At 42.2% G+C, this 18,315-nt stretch overlaps 1 protein-coding gene and 1 pseudogene across 1 annotated transcript in view; one reads left to right on the top strand and one right to left on the bottom strand.

Annotated features, from left to right (window-relative positions):
• ADCY5 (adenylate cyclase 5) overlaps positions 1 to 18,315 on the bottom strand; it is a 281,975-nt gene that overhangs the window by 80,845 nt on the left and 182,815 nt on the right. The window contains 1 exon segment of the mRNA XM_043992942.1: positions 6,206 to 6,355. Coding sequence (XP_043848877.1) covers positions 6,206 to 6,355 — 150 coding nt within the window.
• LOC122746878 lies at positions 14,719 to 15,345 on the top strand (annotated as a pseudogene).

Raw genomic sequence — 18,315 nt, forward strand, 5'->3', positions numbered from 1 at the left:
TCCACTCTACACCACGCTGACTCTCAGGAGCACAATTCTGAAGGAGAAGCAAGACTTACTTCTATCATCATCCTGTTCTGCTAATTCTCTAAATCATTCCATCACAGAATCCAATCAACATTGCCAACAGATTGGAAGGGGGGAGGGCTGTCAGTCAGGCACTACCCTACTAAGGTTCTATGTCTGTGTTTGTATGCGTACCAAGTTCCTTCTCCCCCCCCCCCATCAATGTTTCTCCATGTGTGTGTGTTTTTACCCCTGGTTAATTATTCCTATTCCATGAAGCATGGTATCTGGTTACCTTGGTTTCCCTTTTTCTCTGCCTCTAACTTTGTCTCCATTGGGACTGACTACAAAACCCGCTGATTCCTATTCTCCAGATCCATCAAACCAACACAAACTTATCAGTCCTGCTGTCTCCAAGCAATTCTCACACCCATCCAACATCCCCTTTCCCAAACCCTTCAGGTCTGCCTCTTCCAAACTCCTTTCCTTGTTTCCTAGTTCAATGAAGGCACCTTCTCTTTTTATCTTAGGATTATAGCTATAAAGCTAAGAGAAATAATTATTGGGGGAGGCTAGGTGGTGTAGTGAATAAAGCACCAGCCCTGGATTCAGGAGGACCTGAGTTCAAATTCAGCTTCAGACACTTGGCACTTAGTAGCTGTGTGACCCTGGGCAAGTCACTTAACCCTCATTGGAGAGGGGTGGGGGTGGGGAATAATTATTAAATAACCAATTGTTAATATTGGGGAGATCCAGGATTTTTTCCCTTCCTCATTTGGAGATTAGGTCAAAGCTTAGTTCTCTGAAGGGCAGGGCAAGACAGGATGATGAGATGAAATCTTGGAGTTGCTGCCCTACCCAACTAGAGAACCTTATGAAGATTGTAATCTAAGGTAAATTCGGCCTATGGTGTTCTGCTCAGGCTTGGTGGGGGTAGATCCTTTGTCTAGAGTGCCCAAGGCTGGGGGTGGTCTGAAAGTAAACATAATCAAAGTCACATTCCCCCCAACCCCTCATTAGAATAGGTCTTCTCATTACAATATTCATTCTTCTCATTAGTTGTTAACCAGAGTTGATTGCCATTCTCAGGAACACCCACTCTTCCAAGGGCATATAAGCATTGGGTAGGTTCTATGAGGAGTCTTTGGCATTCAAGAGTGCCACTGATCCCTTTAAGTAATTATCTGCTAGCATGATTAATAAAATGAACTATGAAACTATGTCTCTTGAACTTCTTATATGTCGCAAAGCTAAAAGAGACCTAAGAAGCTATCTCAGTCCAATCCCCTCTATTTTATGACTGAGGAAACTGAGCCCAAAGACTTGAATTGCCCAAGATCACACGGGTAATAATAGGGTGTGATTTGAAGGCAGAACCTCTGACTCCAGATTCAGTGTGCTTTCCCATTGGGCCACCCTGCTCCTATTGAAGTCTCACTTTTTCTCTTAGCCACCCCTCCCAAAAAAAGCCCTGATCTCTCCAAGTTGTCATACCCATCACTGCCCTGGCCTATGGGAAGCATACCTTTTCCCACTCTACTCACTGAATGGGAGATAAGGGAAGGGTCAGTCTTCTTCTCAAATTCAAGTAGTGTCTCATGCCACCTGCCACCTCTTTCTGCTTCTCATCATTTGAAGGACATGCCACCTCTCTATACTATCCTCTATAAATCAGTGCTTCTGTCACCTGCCCATCACCTTACACACAAGGCCCTCTCTCACGTACCCTGAACATCACTGCTGAGCTAATCTTTCTCGTGGGTCTTTTTATTCATGCTACTCCTCAGCTCAAAAATCCTGAATGACTCCCTCTTACCTTCCCTATCAAATGGAAACTCCTGCCCTAGGACTATGCCCCACTCCTTCCTGTGCCTGTGCCCTGGTTTATGCCCATTGCTCCTCACCACCCATTCCAAACTTCTCCATCCTCTTGCATGAAGTCTACCCTGTCTGCTCCAGTCTTCACTGATAACAACAAAGCATTCAGAATTGTAACAAATGGAAAGTTTTATGTGTGATGAGATGTCAAAGCTGTATTCCTCATTCTCATTTTGTTATTAGCAAACTCCTTCACGTGGCCTTGTCGCTTTCCTTTCTGCCCAGTCCTTTCCACAACGCCCACTTGGTTACAGTGTCAGTGTGACCCTAAGGTTTGGGGAGGGGGCTTTCCAAGCAGCCTGAATTCAGGAGGTGAATGGGGTAAGGAGTAGGAAGATAGGGAGTGGGATCCTCACAACAACTCCGTGAGATAAGCAGGACAGGGGCAGCTAGGTGGCGAAGTGGATGAAGCACCGGCCCTGGATTCAGGAGGGACCTGAGTTCAAATCTGGCCTCAGACACTTAACACTTACTAGCTATGTGGCCCTAAAGAAGTCACTTAACCCTCATTACCCCACGAAAAGAAAGAAAAAAAGAGAAAAGCAGTACAACTATTCTTTCCATTTTACAGATGAGATAAATTATTCACCCAAGCTCACATAGCTAAATAAGCAGCAATGCTAGAGCTTGAATCCATGCATTCACATGCCAAATTCAATGCTCTTTTCACTGCATGACCTGCCTCTTCTGAGCTAAGGTAATTATTTTGCTTGGTAAATGTTCCCTGTTTGCCTACCAATCAACTAGTTTCTAAGCTCCTTGAGTGATGGTGAGTGATGGGGCCCTGTCACCCACTGGGGCCTAATGACATTCTAAGCACACAGTAACCATACTTTAAATACTTGGTTGATCTATGAAACAGCTAGGCAATAATTTTAAAGCAATAAGAGGACTGGAATTGGGAATCAGGTGGGCATCTAGTCTAGTACTAACTAGCTTGTATGAGCAAAGATAAACCATGTCCCCAATCCTGGACTCAGTTTCCTTATCTGCCATAAAAGTATTTTATTATTTTCCAGTTACATGTAAAGATAGTTTTCAACATTTGTTTTCATAAGATTTTTAGTTCCAATTTTTTTTCTCCCTCCCTCCCTTCCCTTCCCCAGACACAAAGCAATCTGATATAGGTGATATATGTACAATCACATCAAACACAGTTTCCTTATCTGCAAATGAGAAGTCTGAACTGGATAACCTCTAAGGCCCTTTCCACTCTAATACTATATGACTAAGATCATATAAGTACAATCGACCAACAAACAAATATATATTAAGCATTTATGGTATGCCATACATTATAATAAATACTTGTTGTTGTTGTTGTTGTTGTTGTTGTTGTTGGGTTATTTCAGTCATGGGCATCTCTTTGTGACCCTATGTGGAGTTTTCTTAGCAAAGATACTGAAGTGATTTTGCCATTTCCTTCTCCAGTTCATTTGACTGATGAGGAAACTGAGGTAAACAGGGTTAAGTGACTTGCCCAGGGTCACACAGCTAATAAGAGTCTAAAGCCAGATGGAACTCACCAAGATGAATCTTCCTGATTTTAGGCCTGTGCTCTACCCACTGCACCACCAAACTGCCCCTATGCTAAACATGACAAAGACAACAATGACATAATCCCAGCCCTCAAGACCTTTGCTTTCTATCCAGGCAGAGAACATGAATGTATACACACATATAAAATGTACACAAGGTACAGTAGGAAAGGAGAGCACTAGTATTTGAAGGAAGTGAGAGAGTATTGCAGAAATTAGTATGGGACCTGCATAGGCCCAGTCCTGCTTCTGGGGCTGAGTGCCAAAGCAGTTCTCAATCCCTTACCTCACCAGTGCAACCAAAGGACCCCCTCCTCTACTGTCAGTTGTTTTCCCTCGCCTAAGCAAAGAGAAAAGCTCCAAGTAAGTATCCTTGCATTTACTGTAGTCCCCAAATGGACACTGAACATACAACCAAAGAGGGCCTAAGCATCCCTAGCAAAAGCAGAGGGAAATAAATGTCTTTATCCAAAAAGCAGAATCTCTTCACCTCTATCTCTCCCTTAGGCAGCGTGTGGCATAGTGGCCCTACCCAAGAAACCACTGTGGATGGGAGGAAGAGCTCTGTCCTCATAGCCACTGGCCAGAGGAATGAACCTGTAATGGAATTAAGGAAATTCTAATAGAGGCTAATGTCTGCTCAGAGTCAAACAATGGACTGAAAGATCTAATACCCTGAAAGGCTGATCTGTCCTGGTAGAGTCAAGGATGAACTAGCTTTTAGAGGCTGGGGAAGGGATCTCAATTTTTTTTACAGCACTTAGTCTGACTCTCTCCTCTGTCTTTTTTTCTTTTTTTTTTTCTCCATTCTATTTCGTATCCTGCTTCCTTGTGTACTTAAAAGGGTATCACTTCCATGCACCCAAAAGCTCTCGAAGTGAAGGGGACAATATTGTTTTTCCACTTATATTCTCTGATCCAGCACAGCATCATATGCATAGCAGATGCTTAACTGAAGTTTGTTGCTTTAAATTGAGAAAGAGGAGAGACCAAAATGGGCCGATCCTGACGGATGTTCAGTTTGTGGCTAAATGCACAATAGATAGAGAGCTGGGCCTCAGATCCAAGAAGACCCGGGTTCAAATTCTATCTCTGACACATACTGGCTGTGTGGCCCTGGGCCCTTCAATGCTCTAAGAAACTCTAAGATTATCAGTTGCAGAGAAGGTGCTCACTTGCTTTGAGGATGGTGAGTGATGGGGCAATGAGGGTTAAGTGACTTGCCCAGGGTCACACAGCTAATAAGTGTCAAGTGTCTGAGGCTGGATTTGAACTCAGGTCCTCCTGAATCCCGGGCCTGTGCTTTGCCCACTTTGCCACCTAGCTGCCCCCTACCCTTTCTATTAAAATACAAATGCATAATTCCCAACAAGAGTAAGAGAAGGAGGAAGAGTCTCTCACCCAGCTCATGAGATCTTAGTAAGGCTCTGGTACAGAATACCAAGAATAGAGGGGGAGCTCCAGGTTGCACCCACATTCTGTGTGGCATCCTGCATGTCTTCCCTAGCTCTCCCACTAAACTAAGATGGCCCTGAAGGTAAAGACTGTTCTTTCTCTGATAGCCCTCCCTCTTTGCTCCAAATCTCCCAGCATTTTGTTCAAGGTTTTATATACAAGATGAATCACAGGGAAGGACTGACTGTCCTTGCCCCTCACCCCAACCCCATCCCTTCCTATAGCTCACCAATTCCTGATAATGGAGACCACAGGAATCTAAGACTAAGCCCCCCACACACACACATACACCTCCAATTGTATATCCTGCCACCCAGGGAAGGGATGGACCTTGAGATAAGGAGCAGAGGTATTTTGGGTCTTCGCATTTCTGCATCCAAGGGCCTATCTGATCTATTTACTAAAGGGAGGGGAGAAGTCAGGCTGGGGTAGGGGGTCAGGGAAGGAAGGTCAGTGAGCTGAGTTCTCTCTCCAGGGTACTCAAAGAAGAAGATTCCCACAGAGTCAGGAATGCCAGGCCCTTTCCATGGAAAACATTCTCTTGTCAGCTGGGCCCCAAACTCATGACTAGGGAAAGTGAAGCAAAAGGCTTTGTGTTCTAGGTAAAAAAAAAAACAAAAACCCAGAAGGGGTGGCCAGGGAGGCTCCCCATCGCAAGGCTTCTCATCCCCACTTGGCCAACAAAGGCCTAGAATAACCCACTTACCCATCCCACCTGAGCAGGAGGGAGGCCAGAATAGGGAACCAGGCAGGGCTAACCTGAATGATCATCAGCTCCCTGGAATGGTGGTTGGTCATTGCACTGCTTAGAGTCTTTCAAAGTTGTTGTTTTTACAATATTGTCATTACTACATACATTCTTCTAGTTCTGGCTCACTTAGGTCTCCATCAGTTCACACGATTCCAAAGATCTGAAGATGAAGAACGCTACCCATTTCCTGACAGAGAAGGTGATGGACCCCATGGGAAGAATGACGTATCCAGGTTTAGACACAGATAATGTAGGAATCTCTTTTGTTGGCTATGCATATTTGTTCCAAGAGTTTTCTTTTTCTCTTTCCAGTAAGGAGGGAAGGTAAATTGGGAGGAAGAGAACACATATGCTTGTTCTTTGAAAAAAATAAAATAGATCTTTTTTTCGTAAAAAGAAAGGCGCAGTGGATAGAGCACCAGCCCTGGAGTCAGGAGGACCTGAGTTCAAATCCAGCCTCAGACACTTAACAATTACTAGCTGTGTGACCTTGGGCAAGTCACTTAAACCTCATTGCCCAACCAAAAAACAAAAAGAAAGGAGCAGGGGAGGGAAATTCGTCTTCAGGGCACCTCACCTGCTGCTGGTTTTCCCTCTGCGAGTGTAGCCGAGCCTGGATACATTCCCTCGTCTCCTGGAAGGCCTGTCTCTGGGAGACCTCCGCTGGGTAATGGGTACATACCCCCACGATGTTGGTACAGGAGAAGATGAGGACATTGGAGACAAGCTGCAACACAGGAAATGGAAATGAATGCAGGTTAATGCAGATCAGGGACTGCATTTGGTCCATGCAGCCTGAAAAAAAAATAAGGGTTAACATAACCTCAGATCCAGACTGCCCTGGCCCCCTAGTTTTTACCTATAACACTCTATAGCCATTTCCTACTCCCATGTTCAAAATCCTACTCCCCCAGGACTCACAGGGGCCCCCAAGTAAGACTCCTGTGGGATCCCCAGTCAGGGATCAGAGATGCCAAGCATAGTCTGTTTCTTCTTAATCTTGTTCCCTGATTTCATCTGGGTCCAGGTCTTGCTTTGTCTTTCCTAAGTTCTGGGGTTGGCCTAATGTTAACAGTCCATAAAGACATAGGGATAATTAAATAATAACTACCAAACACATACATAAAACAGATTAAATATTTACCTTGGCTACAAATCAAAGGTTGTGTTCATTAGTGGAGCAGCAGAAAGGACACATGGGGGTGGGGGTGGGGGTGGAGTAGAGAAGGAAGGAGGTATTACACAATTAAAGGCAGTCAAAAAAAGTGTCACTTCCAGGAAAGCTTCATGGAAGAGGAAGGATTTTGAATGTGTAACCGTACCAGGTGTACACTTAGTGAATTCAACTGGACACTGGTGTTGGTTGTTCTCTCAATAGACAGTCATCAGGTTCCTGTTGTTAGGAAAGCAGTGTGACTCCCGAGTCAGGAGACTTGGGCTCAAAGTTGGCTTCTGACACTAAACTATTTGTGTGACCTTAAATAAGTCACTTGATCCTGGCTTCCTCACCTGTCAAATGAGCGACTTGGAGTAAATTGCTCCATGGTCCCTTTCAGTTGTCTCTCTCTATAGATCCTTTACTCAACAGATATTTCTTTTTTTTTTAATCTCAAAATTATTTTATTATTTTCCAGTTACATGTAAAGATAGTTTTCAACATTTGTTATTATAAGATTTTGAGTTCCAAATTTTTCTCCCTCTCCAAGACAAAAAACAATCTGATATATATGTACAATCACATTAAACATATTTCTGCATTAGTTAACAGATATTTCTTTTTTCTTTTTGCAGGGCAATGAGGGTTAAGTGATTTGCCCAGGGTCACACAGCTAGTAAGTGTCAAGGGTCTGAGGCTAGATTTGAACTCAAGTCCTCCTGAATCCAGGGCCGGTGCTTTATCCAGTGCGCCATCTAGCTGCCCCCCAGATATTTCTTAAGTTGCTGCTATGTGGGAGCAGCTAGGTGGTGCAATTGATAGAGCATGGGGTGTGGAGTCAGAAAGACTCATCTTCTTGAGTTCATATCCAGCCTCCGACAGTAGCTGTGTGGCCCTGGGCAAGTCACTTCACTCTGCCTCAGTTTTCTTATCTGTAAACTGGGCTGGAGAAGGAAATGGATAATCATTCTAGTATTTTTACCAAGAAAACCCCAAATGAGGTCACAAAGGGTCAGACATGATTGAAAAATGACTCAACAATAACAGCAAACGTACTCTCTTGCTACCACCATAAGTTGTCTCTAGAGTAGGGGTTCTTAAAATGACAGATTTCAGGGCTCTGGGGAAGGACTTTATTTTCCCTAATCTTTGGTTTCCTTTGTATTTTATGTTATGCCTTTAAAAAACCTTATTCTGAGAAGGGGTCAATAGACTTCATCAGTTTGCCCAAGAGGTCCGTGACATAAAAAAGATAAGAATTCTTGCTGTAGTAAGTATAGGTATCCCCATTCAATCCTGACCAAGATGGGGGAAAATTCTTCCCCTCCCCACCAGGTTCAGACAAGGTTATATTTGTGCTTTCTCAAAAAAATAAAAAGTTAGTAGGAAACTAAGTGGAGAAAAAGACACACCAAGACAAAGGAATAGAAAGAAGCAGATTTCTGATTCCATCTTAAAAAAAAAAAAAAAAGCATGGCAATGAGGGTTAAGTGACTTGCCCAGGGTCACACAGCTAGTAAGTGTCAAGTGTCTGAGGCTGGATTTGAACTCAGGCCCTCCTGAATCCAGGGCTGGTGCTTCATCCACTGCACCACCTAGCTACCCCCTGATTCAGTCTTGAACATCTAATGGCACAAGCCCTGCTAGACCGGTGGGGGTTTTGAGGAACCCTAATCTCAGGAATACTTCTCTCACCTGAACCCTGTCTGGGTTGGATGCTAAGCAAAGATACCCACACTTCTAGCTAGGAGTTGCCACTTCAAGGTGTGATGGAATCCTCAATCCCTCAAACAACCTTCTCCCAGTCTAATGCAATCCTCAATTTCCACCCAGAATCTTGTTCCATTTTCTCTCTAGGTATTATTGGCCACCAAGGTCATCTCACTGAAACTGAGCTGTGTCAGTCTTCTGTTCTCCATTCTTGCTGGTCCCTTCTGGTCCTTTTCTGAGCCCTAACAATGAGAGTTGCCCAGAAGGGGAATGGGCTGTCTTGAGGGATGGAGGCTTCTTCATCCCTGAGGTCTTCAAATAGAGGCTAGGTTACCACTTGCCAGGTAGGTGACACAGGAGATTCCCCTTATGTATGTGTTCGACTGTATGGTTATGAAGATCTCTCCCAACTCTCAAAAACTGAAAATCTGTGATCTCTAGTCCATCTCAATGAGGAAGATACTTCTCTATCTGCTCCTTCACATTTTTCTCTTGAGTTTTTAGGCCATCCCACACTGTCTTTGTGTATGTCTCCTTCATCCCTCTCCTAGAGAAGAGCTTCTTAAATTTTTTTCTATTTGAAATCCCTTTTCACCCAAGAAATTTTTATGCAACCCCAGATATATAGTTATATAAAATAGGTATACATAACCTTTTATTATTGCCAATTTTTTTTTTTGCAACCCCCACATCCTACTTAGACTTCTGGCTCTTTTGATTTGCTCAAACCATAACCACCACATTGTTAAGATAAGCTTTTTTTTAAACTTATGGCTCTAAGACAGTATTTCAACTTATTCCAATTCTTGAGTTTGCCTATTTCAAGGTTCATCTTCCTTTTTGGACCACCCATTGAGTTTCAGTTTCCTGTCTAAGGGATGCCTGCATCTTTGATGAATGATGGGTTCCAACCGCAGTGAATGATCAAGTTCAGGTTATCAGCCTAATTGATAACTTCCAAGCTTCACAAGAAAGGCACAAGATAATCTGGGGGGGGGGGCAGACTTTGGACAGGCAGGGAGAGACAAGGAGGGTACTGAATTCCAAGGAAAAATATGGACATGAATCATTGTATAGAAAAGTATGATTTGAAGTGAAGGGCTTAAGTGAGGACTGTTGAAATACACATTTGGAAAAACAGATTGGAGACAGATTGTAGCAAGTCTTCAAACATAAGCTAAGAACTGTGGACTTCATCTGAGAGGCAATAGTGAGCAGCTTAAGATTTCTGAGCAGGTCAGTGAATGCGGTATCTTAGGGAGATGGATTTGTCAAAACTTTGAAGACTAGATTACAGCAGCAGAGACTGAAGGCTGGAAGACCAGTCAGGAAGTTACTGAGATAGTTCAGGCAAGAGGTGGTTACAGTGGAATTGGAAAAGGACAGATGCAAGAGACACTAAGGGGGTCAGGGAGGGAGAGGAAAAGGAAAGAGATTCAATAAGAATTGGTGACCCAAACCAAGAAATGAAAGAGTTTCAAGAAAGGGGAGTGTAGCAACATTCTCATATTCAGTAGCCTGGTCAAGTTGATTCATGGATTCAAAGACTTGGAGTTATCCTTGATTCTGCCCTCTCCTCATGGCCTATTGATTACCAAGACTTATTGGTCCCACCTCTGCAACATCTGCCATCTTTTCTCTGCTCACAGTCTCAGCCTGTGGTCAGCCCTTTATCACTTCTGAATTGGACTAATGCAATTGGCTACTGTGGATTAATTGGTCTCACACAGCCTAGAGTTTACCCTTGCAAATCCCACCTCAGACACTTACTAGCCATCACTTAACCTCCAAGTGGATGTTCATCTGTAAAATGAGAGAGGTGGTGAATTTGATGGCTTCTAAGGTTCCTTCTAGTTCTAGATATATAATCAGATGATCAGATGATCCATCTTCCATACAACTGCCCTAAACCAGATCTGACCACATTATTCTCCTATTCAAACATCTTTATCCTGACAAGTCTCTCACATCTTTCCAGTATTATTTCATATTACTCACCTTCATACAAAATCTCTTATAGGCAAATTGGCCTGCTGAATAGTCTAAACATATTCCATGCCATCTCCTATCTCCATAGTTTTGTACTGGTGAGTGCCCCCTGTCTGGAATGAACTTTCTTTTCACCTTTGCTTCACTGAATTCCTTTGAAGCACAGCTCAGGCACCATCTCCTCCAGGAAGATTTTCCTCATCCTAAGTACCCAGTTGTTACCACTCTCCCCTTTGAAATGACTTAGTGTAGGTATAAACTATTTGGGAGTATATCTCCCAAGATACAGCTAAGAACTATATGAATTCGGGGCAGCTAGATGGCACAGTGGATAGAGCACCGGCCCTGGAGTCAGGAGTACCTGAGTTCAAATCTGGCCTCAGACACTTAATACTTAGTAGCTGTGTGACCCTGGTCAAGTCACTTAACCCCAGTTGCCTCACTAAAAAAAAAAAAAAGAACTATATGAATTCAACCATAAAACACTCTTTGCAAAAATAGAGACATGAATAATTGGAAAAATTCATTGTTCATGGATAGGTTAAGCTGAAATAATAAAAATGACAATACTATCTAAATTAATTGACTTAACCATACCAAATTACCAAGAAATTATGCTATAGAGCTAAAAAATTATAAAATTCACTTGGAGGAACAAAAGATCAAGAAATCTCAAGGTTAATAAATGGGGGGGAAAAGTGGGAAGGGAAAGGTCAATCTGTACCAGATCTTAAATTTACTACAGAGCAAAATGATTTTGTACTGGTTACAAAATAAAGTGGTCAATCAGTGAATAAGTATATAATGTACAAAAGCAAGTGAACATAGTAACATAGTTTGATAAACACTCAAAACTTAAATTATTGGCAAAAACTGCTGGGAAAACATGAAAGCAATTTGGTAGAAATTGGGAACAGACTAACATCTCACAACATATACCAAAATAAACTGCAAATGGACACATGAGTTAGACACAAAAGGTGATATCAAAAGCAAATTAAAGGAACAAAGAATAAATTACCTTTTTGTTATATGAATTGGAAAAGAGTTCATGATTAAAAACGCAACAGTAAAGAATCAAAGAAAATAAAGCGGCCAATTTTGATTATATAAAATTGAAAAGTAAGTTCTTGTAAAAATCAGTCTAATACAATTTCTTAAATTAGGAGGGTAATAGGCAACAGAAAAAAAATTCTTTCCATTAAATTTCTCTGAAAAAGTTCTCATCCAAGATATGTAAATAATTGATTCAAATTAATAAGACTTGGTCTTTCCTCCAACAAATCTATATTAAAAGAATGTAAGCAGGTAGTTTTCAAAGGAAGAAATCTAAGCTATCAATAATCATAAGAATGTTCCAAACCACAAATAATTAGAGAAATACAAATAAAAGCAACTCTGAGGTTCCACTTCACATCCATAAGATTGGCAAAGATTTACAAGGAAAATGACAAATGTAAGGGGCTATTCGAAAAGAAGCACACTGATGCACTGCTGTTCTAATTGTGAATTTATCTAGTCATTTTGTAAAACAATTTGTAACTATGTCCCCAAAGTTACTAAATTGTATATACTCTTTGACCCAATTATATGATTACTAAGCCTATACCCAAAGAGAGCAAAGAAGTGGAAAAGGATTTATGGACACAAAAATATTTATAGTAGCTCTTCTTATAACAACCAAAAAAGGGAAACAAAGAGGGTGCCCAATTATCAGCCAGTGGTTAAACAAATTGCGGTATATATATGCAATAGAATATTATTGTGTCATAAAAAATGACAAATGGACAGTTTTAGAAGAAACTAGGAAACCTTTATGAACTGATACAGAGTGAAGTGAGAACTAGAACAATTTCCACAACAAGGACATTATAGAGACAAACAATTTGGAAATACTTTAGAACTCTGATTAATGCAATTATGAAACATGAGTCCAAAGGACTAAAGCTGACTCATACTACCTACCTCCTGCCAGAGAGGTGATAGATTCAAGATGCAGGATGAGACATACATTTTTTGGACATGGTCAATGTGAGATGTTGCTATGTTGGACTATGTGAATCATATATATATATGCGTGCGTGTGTGTGTATGTATGTGTATGTGTATGTGTATGTATATGTATATATATTTTCCTAGTGGTTCAACCCCATTGAAGGAGAACAATTGCTGCAAAATAAATATATAAATAAAGATAAATAAGAAGATAGATAAATAAATAAATGGTTGCAAAAAGCTACTTTGTATATACTTTGTATTTACTTAAGTGTACAAGCAGCATTCTCCCCACAGAATGTAATATGTTGTTGCCATTCAGTTGTTTCAGTTGTGTCTGACTATGACCCCATTTGGGGTTTTCTTAGCAGAGATACTGGAGTGGTTTGCCATTTCCTTCTCCAGCTCATTTTGCAGATGAGGAAACTGAGGAAAACAGAATGAAATCACTTGCCCACGTCTGAGGCTAGAGTTGAACTCAGGTCTTCTTGAATCCTGACCTGGCACTATATCCATATTACAAACATACACAGCTGCATATGTATATGCATGTGTATGTATATATAAATCTACATATCACTATATGTATATGTCACCATATATGCATATATATAGGTATGTGTGTTTGTAGTATGTATGTGGAATGTAATAGAATGTCTTTGAGGACAGGAATTGTTTTGCTATTGTAATTATTTTGTTTTTGTTATCTCGATGCCTTGCACACAGTAAGTACTTAATAAATGTTTGTTGAACTGAATTGAAGTCAAAGGGGCATGAGGACTGAAAAAAAGACAATGGGATTTGACAATTAATAAATTACTAGTGCCCTACAAGAGTTTGATTTCAAAAGAGCTAGAGTGGTTGGAGATGGAAATTTTATTGTAACAATTTAAGGAGAAAATAGGGAAGGAGAAAAAGAGAAAAAAGGGAAGAAATGAAAACAGTGAGTGTAACATGCTTATCTAAGGAGCCAGGGCAGTGAAATTCAATTCAATTAAGCATTTGAAGTGGTTGGTATGGGCAAGGCACTGTGAAAGGAAGAACAGAAATAGTACTTACAAACAGTAGGTGAAGCAGTGACATCAGGTAGGGCTTTTAAAAGAAAGACCTGAGAATTCTGGTAGACAGAAGCTAAGGAGCCAGGGGAAAGGGAAAGATCACATGTGTTGGAGTGAATGATGGTGAGTGAAGGAGTGAAATCCAGGAGATGAGGGTGAGAGAGTGTGAGTGAAATAGTAAATCCTGGAAAGGCATAAGGATCACAGATGTCAGGAGAGAAGTAACCCTAGGCCAATCAGACTACCAAAGAGTTACATAATACAACTAGAAAAATGATAACAGAATTCACCTAGAGGAACAAAAGTTCACAAGGGGAAAAAAATTAAAAAGATTCTGAAGAAAGGGGAACAATACAACAAAGCAGTAATCATCAAAGTGATTTGGTCCTGATTAAAAAAAACAAAACAAAACAAACAGAAAAGTTGACCGGTGGAGCACAGTAGGTACACAAGTTTCACAGTAGGCAAACAATTGAACATAGCTACATAGTATCTAATAAACACAAAGATTCCAATTATTTCAATAAGTTCCTATTTGACAAAAATTGCTGAGAAAACTGGAAAGTATCTTGCCAGAAATTTGTTTTCAACCAATTTATCCAGCCAAATGAATTAGAGTGGAGACAGACTTAAGAAGCAAATAGACTACTGCAGTGATCCAGGTAAGTGATAAGAGCATGAAATAGGGTGGTGTTTGGGTAAGTAGAGAGCACACAGAGAAAAGATACTGAGGTGACAGAAATGATAAACTGTAGCAACTACAATTGAGGATACCAAGTTTGTAAAGCTGTGTGGCTAAAAACATTTTTTGTTCTAGTTGTTCAGTCACTTCAGAGTGTCTGACTCTTCATGACCCCGTTTCTTGGCGAAGAGTGGTTTGCCATTTGCTTCTCCAGCTCATTTGACAGATGAGGAAACTGAGGCCAATAGGGTTAAGTGACTTGCCCAGGTCGCATGGCTAGGAAGTGTCTGAGGTCCAATTTGAACTCAAGTCTTCCTGACACCAGGCCGAATGTACTGCCCTATCTAGCTGCCAGTGTGTATAACACATATACCAAATACCTACCACACTAAAGTCTTACTGTGATGGGAAGGTGTTTCCATTCTCTTAGGTTATACCATGGGATTGTAAACATTAGAAGGTCTTATATCAAGATATAACGATTTCGCTCTTTGCCGACCATGGGAATCTCCGGGGACAACTAGCACAAGCGCCACAAGACTGGGGGCAAGCGCAAGCCCTACCACAAGAAGCGCAAGTATGAGCTGGGCCACCTGCCCGCCAACACCAAGATCGGCCTCCGCCACATCCACACCGGGCGCGTCCGAGAAGGCAACAAAAAGCACCGGGCGCTGAGGCTGGACATGGGCAACTTCTCCTGGGGCTCTGAGTGCTGCACCCACAAAACAAGGATTACTGATGTGGTCTACAATGCATCCAACAACGAGCTGGTCCGGACCAAGACGCTGGTGAAGAACTGCATTGTACTCATCGACAGCACCCCATACCGCCAGTGGTATGAGTCCCACTATGCCCTGCCCCTGGGACGGACGAAGGGAGCAAAGCTGACTCCTGAGGAGGAAGAAATTTTAAATAAGAAGCGGTCGAAAAAGATCCAGAAGAAATATGAGGAGCGGAAGAAGAATGCCAAGATCAACTCTCTTCTGGAGGAGCAGTTTCAGCAGGGCAAGCTCCTTGCCTGTATCACCTCGAGGCCGGGCCAGTGTGGCCGAGCAGATGGCTACATGCTGGAGGGCAAAGAGCTGGAGTTCTACCTGAGAAAGATCAAGACCCCAAAGGGCAAATAAACCCTGACCTGGACATAGCCCTAAGTCGGACACTGGCTTATGGAATAAACCCCCTAGATTGTCCAAAAAAAAAAAAAAGATGAAATGATTTCGAGTAGTAAATGTCCTTTCATCTAAGGACCAGCCCAGATAAATGCAAGAAGACTCATTACCAGAATGTTGGCCACCAGGTGATCAGTGGTTTGGGTCAAAACAATTCTTGAACTCATTTGCTAAGTAAAGTCTACAACAGCAGAAGAAACATCCATACCCAAGGAAATAATGAGATCTGGTGAAGTTCTGAAGTGTATGTATATCCACTTGCATACACCAAGAGATAAATGTGCAGAATGAAGGAGAGAGGCAAATCTCTCTGTTTTGTGTCAATATATACCACCTAGCATGCTGGGATTGAGGAGGGGGGGAGGGTGACTTCTACAATGAACACTAGTTATCATCTCAGTAGCCTAGAAGAGATGGCACACTGCTCAAATCTAGCTCCTATTGGTAATCCTCAAACATACCCTACTCTCCCTTATTTGAATACAGACATAGATTTGCATATTTTGCACATAGATTGATTACACATCACAAAGAACATAGTAAATGCTACTGACTGACTAGCATAGAATGGATTATCTACATATGGATAAAATTGATAATTGCAAGCAAAAACTCCTTTAGAATTAAGGGAGAGAAGCAGACAAAAGATCTCAGTAGTCTTAATTAGGCTTCAGAATCTAAATTATAGCTATGGAATGTCAGAGTAAAAAGGATTGCAGAGATCATTGAGTCCAACCTCTCATTTCACAGATGAGGACAATGAGGCCCAGAAAAGCTAAGTGACTTGCCGGAGGTCATATAGCTGGTCAGTGACAGAACCCAGGCTAGCACCCAAGTCTCCTGACTTCAGGCCTGTGTACTCATCAGCTGCCTTTTCAAATTAATCAGTATTTATACACCAGCAATGGAGGAAGGGGCAAGGATGAGCAATATTTGTGATTTTGTGATTCTTGGCAGGAGGTAGAAGGGAAGAAGAGAGAGGGGTTGAATATTTACAAAGGGTTACTCACCCAGGTTTGATCCCCCCTGCCTCCAGATCACAGAAACTCAACATTTCTGAAACTCAATCTGTTAGGTCCCCTCAGGCTGTGTTTATCTGGGCTGTTGGCATGAAGCTACACTCCTGTGTTTGTACTGCATGTCTCCTACAGCAAGGAGGTGAAAGGAAATCTAGCAGCAGGTCTGAGAGAAACAGAATTATTTCTGCCTTGCCTGTTTCCTATATCCAGGGTTTCCATGGAACTCCCAGGGGGAAATGCTGTCTGTTTATTGCAAGTTGAAGGGTGGGGTAGAAGGTAGCATAGAGACTCTCAGGGTGGTGTTGAAAATCAACGGGAAACAAACTGTTCTGAGAGGAAGAAATGTGGTCAAGAGACCCAGTTAGAGATCCCAAGAGACACTACAGAGTTTAATCTTTATAACGATTTCCATGCTGTCGGGAGTTTTTTCTTACCCTTCTTCCACTTTGGGAAGCCATTTGGGGTTTTCTTTTTTTTTTTACTAACTTTTTTTTTGGTGAGACAATTGGGGTTAAGTGACTTGCCTAGGGTCACAGAGCTAGTAAGTGATAAGTGTCTGAGGCCGGATTTGAATTCAAGTCCTCCTGAATCCAGGGCTGGTGCTCTATCCACTGTGCCACCTGGCTGCCCCCATTTGGGGTTTTCTTTTTTTTTTTTTTTGGTGAGGCAATTGGGGTTAAGTGACTTACCCAGGGTCACACAGCTAGTAAGTGTTAAGTGTCTGAGGCTGGATTTGAACTCAGGTCCTCCTGACTCCAGGGCCGGTGCTCTATCCACTGCGCCACCTAGCTGCCCCCATATTTGGGGTTTTCTTGACTGGAGTGGTTTGGTTTTTCCTTCTCCAGCTCACTTGACAGCTGAGGAAACTGAGGCAGACAGGATTAAGTGACTTGCCCAGGGTCACATGGCTAATAGGTATCTGAGTCTTCCTGACATCAGGCCTGGCGCTCTATGCACTACACCACCTAGCTGCCTAAAGATTTCCATGTTATATGGTCCCTTTTTGGGTAAGAAAATCCCCTTCCCCATCATACCTACCCTATTCCCTCCACCAACACCAAGCACCTTCCTGCCAAACCCAAGAGGCAGAGAAGAGGTAAAAGGTCATCTCATATACCGTGGCAATTACTCCTCTCAACCTCCTATTTTCCAGTAAGATTTACTATGGGCACACCTTCTTCCCTCTCTCCAGGGATTTAAGTGTACACATAGAGCCTATGATTCCTACCTCCCAAACTCCCAGTTGCAAAGCTGGCTCTGGCCTGTTACTCTCTCTAGCCTCAGCCTAGCCCAGAAGACAGGATGGTTCCCCTAAATCAATATTCCAGATCCATTGGCATCCAGCCATTCTCTCTTTCACCTCCAGTTGACAGACCGTCAAGGTTTCCTGTCAAAGAGAATGACTGAACTCTCAAAGAACAGAGGAGAAAAAGGGAAGGGTGGCATAGTGGAACAAGAAACAGCTTTTGAGTTAGAAGGTCCAGGTTCAAATCCTAGTTCTATTGTTTTATTACCTAAGTGTCTTTGGGCAAAGGACTTAATCTCTCAGCCTTATTTTTCTTAGCTATAAAATATAGAGGGTAGACTGGATGGTCTCCAGTTTTCTCTAGCTCCAAAGACCGTGATGCTATCTATAGGATCCCTGGGCTAGGTACTTGTAGTGTTCATACTCAGACAGCACCCACTCCAATGAGGGATGCTCAGTCTCTGTCCATGGGGTATTTAAAGTGTTATGGGAAGTCATGATCACTGCCACTAGGGAGACTTCCAGACCAATGCAGAAGTCTGACCACAAACATACGCCCTGACCCTTCATAACCACTCTCACCCATCTCCAATCCAATTCGTTCATGTTGACTTCTCAAGCTACTGATGTTTAAACAGTAGTTGCGGCTGCTGCTGCTGCCGC

The sequence above is a fragment of the Dromiciops gliroides genome, chromosome 3, assembly GCF_019393635.1.
Source record: "Dromiciops gliroides isolate mDroGli1 chromosome 3, mDroGli1.pri, whole genome shotgun sequence".
NCBI lineage: Eukaryota > Metazoa > Chordata > Mammalia > Microbiotheria > Microbiotheriidae > Dromiciops > Dromiciops gliroides.